The sequence below is a fragment of the Jatropha curcas genome, chromosome 1 (genome assembly GCF_041381405.1).
Source record: "Jatropha curcas cultivar XTBG-Jc1 chromosome 1, XTBG_Jcur_1.0, whole genome shotgun sequence".
Lineage (NCBI taxonomy): Eukaryota > Viridiplantae > Streptophyta > Magnoliopsida > Malpighiales > Euphorbiaceae > Jatropha > Jatropha curcas.
In genome coordinates this window covers 13138818-13148455 of record NC_143151.1, presented here as the reverse complement: position 1 = coordinate 13148455, position 9638 = coordinate 13138818, and the positions used below count along the sequence as shown (strand labels likewise).

The 9638-nt window shown below is 31.4% G+C and overlaps 1 protein-coding gene across 1 annotated transcript; it reads right to left on the bottom strand.

Annotated features, from left to right (window-relative positions):
• Positions 1–7899: 7899 nt before the first annotated feature.
• CLV3 (CLAVATA3) lies at positions 7900–8649 on the bottom strand. Its single transcript, XM_020683768.3, has 3 exons — positions 8530–8649; positions 8363–8430; positions 7900–8230 (listed from the first exon to the last, which is right to left on the bottom strand). Exons 1-3 carry the CDS (start codon positions 8594–8596, stop codon positions 8090–8092), a joined length of 276 nt encoding a protein of 91 aa, XP_020539427.1. The 5' UTR covers positions 8597–8649; the 3' UTR covers positions 7900–8089.
• Between the last annotated feature and the right edge of the window lie 989 nt (positions 8650–9638).

The window sequence follows — 9638 nt, the reverse complement described above, 5'->3', positions numbered from 1 at the left end:
GTTCGCCTAGATGACCTAAGCAGTCCTTTTCGTTAAGTCCATTGGCTCAAACATACGTAGTTCGCCTAGATGACCTAAGCGATCCTTTTCACTAAGTCCATTAGCTCGGATATACATAGCTCGCCAAGATGACCTAAGCAGTCCTTCTCACCAAGTCCATTAGCTCAGACATATGTAGTTTGCCTAGATGACCTAAGCGGTCCTTTTCACTATGTCCATTAGCTTGGACATACATAGCTCGCCAGATGACCTGAGCAGTCCTTCTCACTAAGTCCATTAGCTCAGACATACATAGTTTGCCTAAATGACCTAAGCGGTCCTTTTCATTAAGTCCATTAGCTTGGACATACATAGCTCGCTCAGATGACCTAATTGGTCCTTATCACTAAGTCCATTAGCTCGGACATACATAACTCTCCCAAATGGCCTAAGCGGTCCTTTTCACTAAGTCCATAGATTTGGAAACATGCAACTTGCCTAGTAAAACTTAAGTAAACCCTTAGGCTCGGTTATACACAGTTTGGATTTTAACTTTAAATCTTAAAAGTAAAAGAAAAATACTTAGACAAATATGAAAAGCTCAACACATGAGCAATAGTGATAATTTTTATTCATTTCACAAAAAGTCATTATATAAGTGTTTTATAAGGCCTCCCTATTCAAAAAGATAAGTTACAGAAATTTTTACCCTCTATAAATCCTAATCTAGTTGCATGTCTTAATCAGTAGACCCATCCCCAGCTGCACCTCGCCCCTCTGAAGAAACAGGGTGAATATTAGTAGAAACCTCAGTTTCTACCCTTGGGGGGGACGAATCATCGACAGGTCGATTCACATCCTCTTCTCCTTTCTCATCTTCATCACCCTTATCTAGGTATACATCATTTATCCAACCCTAGTCTACTTTAGGTTGCTTCACATTCAGTGCAGTTAGAATGTTCATCCTTAAGCTTAAGGACGCCTTGGCTAGATTATCTTCCCAAGACCCCTCTTGATCCTGAAACTTCTGCAACTCCTTATCTATCTCATTTACCTTACTTTCAAGCTCTTTATTTTTGTTGAGCAAGTCCCAGTTCTCCTCTTTTAAACTGTCTACATCAGCATCTCGAGCAATAATCTCTGCCTTATGCTAAGCCTCATGTTCCCTCATGGTAACCTCAGCACCCTTTAATGCGTCCTCCATCTCATTTTTTTTTTCAGTTCCATTCAGTATATCTGTCTTATCTTGGTTATCTGAGCAAAGTTCATGTTGATGGCATTGATAGCTTAAAACAAGCACTGGTTGATTAGATCTTTAATCGCCACATTGTCCAGATGGTCGAAGCAGCGAACGTCAGCAGGGAATAGACAGTGGTGAGCCATTTCTCAGCGTCTGTCCTCCCAAAAATTGCAGTTCACCCCATACTTATGTAGTAAGTAACTCCGAATGTCCAATGCCCTTAAAGGAACATGAGGGAGTCCAGGAACAAGTACTTCCCTCTGCCTTTTTTTAAGAGGCTTAACCGTCAGGCTTGAGGGAGGCAACTCAGAATGAGTGACCCCAACAGCAGTGTCAACTTCGGTCGGCTGAGTGTCAAGTACAATCGAACACGCCTCCTTTCCCGAACTCCTAACAGCAGCCTTTTTCTTTATTGCTTCGCCATCTTAGAGCTCTTGGATTTCTTAGTTGCCATTTTTGCACCAAAGCAAGAAGCGAAAATTAAGAGATGTTAGTGTAAAGAACCAAAGGCAAAGTGATCAAGGACAAAACTTTCCTGAGAAGGAAGGGTTGGGTTTCATGGGTCCAATAGGGGAACAGGTTGGATAACCCTCGGCTATCACTTACATCAAGTTAACAGAACCAACTCCCCTAGCCTTTATTAACTCAACACAGGTTTGCTCATAGGAAGTGGGCGAAGCAGAAAGGTGACAAAGCAGATCCTCAAACCAATGGTTCGGCACTCCAAACCCCCCAGGGTATTTGACCATGAAATACTTAGATTTCCAATTTTTCAAAGAGAAAATCTTAGATTTATTTGAAAAAATGTTGCAATTGTTCTTCGCCTAGAGGAAATAGTGGTCCTTTATTAGGCGAACAGAGAAATGATCAAGCTCATGAGCCGCCCTAGCCATCACATTATACCCATCTTAGTGAGCCAGCTATATTAGGCCACACAAGAGTCTCAAGCCATTGGGGTGTAGTTAGCTGATATTAATGTTGTACTCATTAAAAAATTATTTCAGTGGTCTGAACAAAAGAAACCGAACCCCAGATTGGAAGCTTTCTTCATACATCAATAATAGAATCTCTGTCTAATGGCTCGATTACGCTCATGCCCTCTGAAGGCTGGATCAGTTTGTATTCTTGCAAAAGGTTATATGTAAAACATGCATCCAGTAGCTCGCCTTCGTCAATATCGAACGGTACGTCGGTGATTCTGACATTCTCCTTCATAGCCCTGGCTTCACCCACCCCCGAGTCCATATCCCCAATATGCTCGTCACCGGACTGATCATGTAACATCTAGACATCCTCGTCAATAGAGGAACCCATGACCCTAACCAGCAAAATGGAAAAAGGAAGAAAGGAGCAGATTGAACTTACTTGGAAGAAGTTAGAGAGAGAAATAATCTAGAGAGAGATGCTCTAAGGATCAATTTTTGAGAAGTGAAACAAATGAAGTAAGGAAGTGGCCTTATATAGGCCAGGCGAGGTAATTGAAGAGTCACCTCATTTAATAAGGCAACTCTTCAAGTACCCCCTAGACCAATGCCTCGTTCTTTGCAAAATAAAGTTGTCATAAAATGATAGCCTTCACAACAAACAACGTAATAAAAGTTTGCAAAAAATAAATAACTAATGAAATAAACATACACTAAAAGTGCATAAACACTACATTTGGGCATAAAATGACCAAATAACTAATAGAGGACTACAATTAACATGCAATAATAAAATATATTAAAATAATAATATTAAACTCCTCAATAAATTCTAACTAACAGATAATGTAAGATTTGTAATCCTTATCCTAGCACGACTATCCTAAATCCAGTTTATATACACCAAATTTATCTCAAGGATGAATTAATTCACAATTTACTACATCTCAAATTCTAAGAGTTTATGGAGACATAGAAATGAAAAAAAAGTAAAGACAAGTTTGGTATTGATATTTATTGAAGCCAATTATTTAATTTCTAGGTTCAACTTCGAATATAATTTATTATTTTTCTCTAATATACCATATTTATCTATATATAAGCTATACTATATATAAACATGAGAATAGAGAGAATAATGAAATTTTTTATAATGTCTTTTGGGAAATTTAAAATATTTTTAAATAAATTTATTTGCAACCAATAAAAAAATTTAATCTTAAAAAAAATTTATAATATTTAATTATAATTTTAAATATCTTGAGGAAGGAGATAAGAATAAGGAAAAAATATCAATAAATATATAATATTGATTGTAATTTCAAAAATTTTGATTATAACTATTTATATTTTTTTTTATCATTTTTTTACAATGATCAAATTTTTTTACAAATTTACTTTTAAATATACAACTACACATAATTAAGCCCTTTAAAATCTTAATTTTTAATATATTTGAAAATCAATATTTTTTTAATTTCTATATTTTTTATTTTTCTACAATTTGGTTTATACAAAATTAATATTTTAAATTTTTTTCATTTGATTTGATGTATTTTAATAAAATTAATTTTTAAATAAATATGTGCAGATAATTAAGCATTTCAAAATTTTCATGATTGCTTTAAATTTTTTAAAATTTATTTTATTTAAATAAATATATATATGATAATAAGGGATTTAAAATTTTTTATATTATAATAAGAAAAAGTTTCTTATTATACGTTGAATTTTTGAAATAATTTTTTATTTTTATTTTCTTTCTCATAACTGAATCAATTTGTAACTACTATCAATTTAAATTAGTAAGAGATTTGTAACTTCCTTAAAATAAATAGATGGCCTCTTGGTGATTAAATATTTGTAATTTTTTGATATTTTTTGGTAAATTAGGAAAATAGTGTTTGGGAAATTAAGAAAAAATTAGAACTATATATTTCTATTTTGAATTATCTTTTAGGGTTTTAAAGATATATGCATGTGAATATGTTCATTTTTATAATGCACCAAGTAAGTAATACCGTCATTATAGTCAAAGTGATTACCACGAGCATTCTGATTCGTGTTATTTTTAAATAATTTAAATCACTTTTTCATTCCTTTTCTTTTGCTTAACAGTAAGAAATAATTTTTTATTTTTTATACTTTTCCATTATAAATACATATAGATATTGATTTAGAGTTGAAGGACAGAGGTTGAAGATTGAGTAATGACTTGATTTACTTTTTGAACACTTCTTAAGGTTTTAAGAATTTGCATGTATAAATTAAGGGTTGAAATTAAGGTTAGGAGTTGGTTGAACTTTATTTTAAGATCACTTCATTATATAAAATAGAATTAAATACATAGAATTAACATTACAAGAAGTTTTGAGTGAAAAGTGCAATGTAAATAAACATGATATTTATTTTAATATAAATAAAAATCTATGTTTTAATGTTATATATAAAAAAAATTAAAGCAATACAAAGACTAATAATTAAGTTATGCTTCATTATATAATAAATATGCAACGCACTTCATAAAAAGAGTAATAATTAGAAAATGCGTAAAACCACGATGCATTCTCCTCTTGGATGGTTTCTAGCCGCCACTCAAGTTACCGGCTGACAACCAAGCCCCGTTAGTGCTGCCTCCAGATCATAGCCGGCAACCAGGCTGCCTCTGGTGCTGCTGCTACCACAGATTATATGGCCGGAAAAATAGATTGTTGCATCTTGGATCTTTATTTTTATTTAATAAATATCAAATAAACAAACAGAAAACAAAACAAATGTCTATATATATATATATATATATAAATCAACTGACCCAGTGAGAGATGATAAGGAAAAAACAGCAACATGTTCGGCAGCCAACAAAAATAGTGTTCTAAATTAATTAAAAATAACATATAACTGTAGAATAAATCTAGAATATTTGTGCGACAGTATAAACATTAAATTTTTCAAAACAACATCAAATTTAGAGCACATAATTCAATGATTAACTCAATAATAAATATAAACATATTTACACCTAAACATGTTTGAAAGCAATTAAACTCGTTCCATTGATACATGAAATAGAACATAATGCATTATAGCTCAGATACCAATATTGGATTTTATATACACTTACATGAATATAAAAGGATGGATCGAATACCTACTCTTGGAAGGCAGCAAAAGCAATATCAGGAACACAGCCGGAGTTAAACCTCTTAGCCTCGTATCACTAGTCTACTGATAGTAAAAAAAAAAAAAAAAAAAAAAAAAAAAAAAAAAAAAAAAAAAAAAAAAAAAAAAAAATTCTACCTTTAGCCACAGTCTCAAAGCATTTGCTTTAACAATACATGAAGAGAGAGCTGGAGAGTTTTTAGTGTTCTGTAGTATTGCAGGGAACATGTTCTCTTCAATTATGCATTACTCGAATTACTTCTAGTTAGCGTAATCCTACTACCACTCTGTAATCTGTAGAATATTAGGATAATATAAAAACTAATTTAAATATTATTATTAATTAATTACAGGAATTAATTATTATTAACATACTGGGTCTATACATTAGTCAATTAATTTTAATAGTAACTAACTCAGCAATAATGTCATATTAGCCCTTTTTTTTCCCTAAAGATGGCCTCATATGATTCTAGGTTTATTCTTTTTCCCGTTTAATATCCTTTAACGTCAACAAATCATTATATATATATAAAGGAAAATCATCTATTTTTATTGGATATTGAAATGGCAGTTCCTTTGAAGAGAGAGACTTCATAAGATTTGACTATTTTGTATTTTGAAAAAATTATAAGTTTTTGAAGAAAAATTTTATTTTTCATTAAAAATTATCTCTCTAATTATAGTTTTTATGAGAGAGTTCTAAATACAATGACTTTTGATTTTTTTTTTCTTAATAAATTTTTATGAGTTTGTTGAGCATTGCATCATTTCAAGTATTTTATGATGTATATTTTGAAATTTTACATGATGGTCTTTTAATAACATATATAAATTTGCTGAAAAAGTGCTAAGCATTAGGCAGTTTATTAGAGTCTCCATATCAGAAATCTAGGTATTTTAAATGAGTTTCTTAACATGTTTTTCAGCTATTTGATTATCGCCTACATGGTTGTTCTCAAATATTGATTAATCCTGTAGGTAGAAATGTTCATTATATATTTTGTACTTATTATGTCAATTTTTTTTATTTAAAATAACCATCCTCACCTTAAAAAAATCAAATGTGTCTTCTTAAAATTAAAACCCCTTTCTCTTCTAAATGATGATATGTTCATAAATTGGCCTAAAAAAATATTTAATAAAACAAAAAATCAAAACAAATAATATAAATATGGACAAAAAATATATCAAATATGAATTGCAATAAATAGAATAATAGTTTTCATATATTTATGTATGCATTTTTTATACTTCAAGTTATTACTCCAATTGGATAAATATTCTCACTAATTTTTCCATCAGTATTTCGTGTTTAGAAAGTAATATATATACTTTTTCTATTTCAATTGGTCATATGTAAATACTATATTAACATTCTTTTTTCTTTCAAATTTATTACATGAATAACTTACTCATTAGTAAGGATAAAAATTTCTAATTGCACATGATAGATTTGACTCATATTGTCTATATATGATATGTATTTTAATGTTTAATAATTTATTTAACGCATATTTTATATCTCAAAAATAAATATTTTACATAGTTGGTGCAAAACGCGGAAAAACCGCCTAATTATATTTATAAATGAAGTACATAAGCATCTTAGGAAATTGATAACATAATTATCAATATATCCAACTAATTGGCCCCGTACAACTAATTTGATCGAACCATACACGTTAAAGAGAATTCGTAGAGTTGTATTAGATTATTATTATTATTAATGATTACCCAACAAATTGTACATAAAATATAGCACAGTGATACGAAAGTTGCTTATTTGACAGATGGAGATGGAAAGCTGTATGTTATTTGAAATGAAAGGAGCGACAGATATATTTTGGGCAGTGTCATATGTATGTATATCCTCCTGGCATTATCGTCATCAATGTCATATCTGCACCGTGATATATGTAAACAGTATTTGATATAGATTTGGTCAAGAAGCTCGAGGTTAGTTATTGCAGGCTTATCTGTTGATTCTATTCCAATCAGGAAATCAAATCTGCTATTGCTATGATCCACAAAAGGTCATACTTGACTTTGACATTGTCTTTCAACTCATCATCCAAAACAATCACATCTAACTTTTCTTTAAGCGAAATATGCATTTGCATAATGCATGGCATAGCAACGGACACTCATCCACATTCAAATTCATTTTAAACTTTAATATAACTTTCTGCATCAGTTGAAAAAAAAAAAAAAACTCAGATTTCTGCAGCTTAATTTCTAAGAAGTTTTAATCTCTTTTGGGCATTAACGTGTAAAGATTTCCAGCCGGAAATTGAATTTGCTCTAAATTTTCATCAATCTAATATGACTTATCACTCCAATCACAACTTAAATTTAACTCCAATTATTTTTATTCAAAATCATTTAAAATTTTATTCAAAATCATTTAAAGTTTTAATATAAATGCATGCACTTATTAAACATTATACCTTGTACCTATCTATAGCCTCTGGTTTTAATTGTTTTCGCTTCCCATATATATATATATATATATATATATATATATATTACATTACAATGTTTTAAGAATGCACAAAACAAGAGAAATTAATCAAAGATAGCACATGCAGGAATAAACAAACACTTCATTTGTAATACCACCATAGTAAACCAAATAATATTAGATCGACATACACTAATTTCCCTTCAAAAATGAAACAGAGGAAATTGAAACAAAAGGCATTGCCATCTTCCTCAGTACTTAACATATATATATGTATTTATATATATACTAATTAAAGGTCTCCATGCATGTGTTTTGGCTTGGTCATGGAGTTGTTGGCTTCTTGGGAGTACCGCCATTATGATGCAGAGGGTCTGGACCAGAAGGAACCGTCCTTAACTCTCGAACCACCAATTTTTTGCCATTTACAGTGGTTGTTGGTTCCTTGGAGCTGACAGGTAGCATCTGCATCCATGTACGAAAAGCAAATACTGAAACTGTAAAGCTAAGTCTACTAATTAACGAACAACAACAACAACAAAATAACAATGATAATAAGAGACGGAAAAAAGAAAGTTAGCTTGAAAGCAAGCAAACCTTTCTGCCTTGAATCTCATAATCAAGAGACCTTGCTTTTGGATAAAAGCACTTCTGGTCTCTACAACCTGCCAAAAATAACACGCAGGAGTTGATGCATTAATAAACAGGAAAATGGGCCTTTGTGCTAGCAAGAGAGACAGAGACGGAGAGGGAGGAAGTGATACCGGAAGCTTGTTCCATGACCACCATCAGCAAGAGCATGACAGAATAAAACTTGATTTTGGACGCCATTAATCAGAGCAATGGAATAGGTAATAGCGCTTGAAAAGAGAGGAAGCAGCAAGATGCGAGCAAATAAGAAATGCGAGACAGAAGTTATATAGCACCCAAAAAGAAAATTTCCAAATTGAAAAGTCATACAAATGATTGCTCAAGCAGCCATTTTTGGAGAAATTATTATTACAGATTCTCTTTACCTTAGATCCTCTAAATCCATGATGGGCCACTCACCTGACGGCGCCGTCTTGCATGAGCGACCGTCAGTTGCAACGTCACGTGCCAACTCGATCGGCATATCTTGATTAATACTGTAATTAATTAATTGATAATTTAAAACCAGTTACAGTTAAGTTGACAATGTTTTATTTTTAGCGCACCAATCTGATACGAATACGATTTAACTTTAGTTCACTGAATTAAAAAACTTATTATAGTGAATAATTAAAAAGAAAGAAAAAAAAAAAAAAAAAGCTAGCCGCACCGATAGGATCGCTAGTTTAGTTGATACTTGCAGTTTCGTTATCCTTCTAATTATGACGTCACCGTTGTCAAAGGCGATTCTTTGGTCCGGCAGAACAGATGTTTAAAGCTAATATATATATATATATATATATATATATATATATATATATATATATATATATATATATTATGAAGGGTCACCTTCCATCTCCTTAGATGAAAGATTAATTCTTTAATCCTTACAATTATGTCTTTTTCAAAATTTGTTGGTAACTTTTTTGTAATGAATTGCAGCCATAACCTCACATCACCATGTTTGTTTAATAGGAAAGTTGGGAATGGCTACCAGCTGATTTTGAACTAGAACAGAAGCATAATATAGATGAATCGTAGATTTAAAGTTTTGAACCGAGGAACCAGCGGTTCAAGGGTCTGTTAAGATTCATGTGAATTTTAAAATTTGAACCTGAATCGGCTCGAAACTAGCAATTAACCGTCAAGTTCCAGTCTAGTTCGAACCGAAAATTTTCTATTTTTATTTTCAAAATGATAATCATTTAGTTTATTCTATACACCTCTAAAAGTCTAAACA

Bases quoted from the DNA above. Each gene is read 5' to 3' on its own strand.
- CLV3 (XM_020683768.3), bottom strand. From the start codon at position 8,596: ATGGCGTCCAAAATCAAGTTTTATTCTGTCATGCTCTTGCTGATGGTG. The intron at 8,431-8,529 runs GTATCACTTCCT...TATTTTTGGCAG, and splicing joins GGTCATGGAACAAGCTTCCG to GTTGTAGAGACCAGAAGTGC. The intron at 8,231-8,362 runs GTTTGCTTGCTT...ACATGGATGCAG, and splicing joins ATGAGATTCAAGGCAGAAAG to ATGCTACCTGTCAGCTCCAA.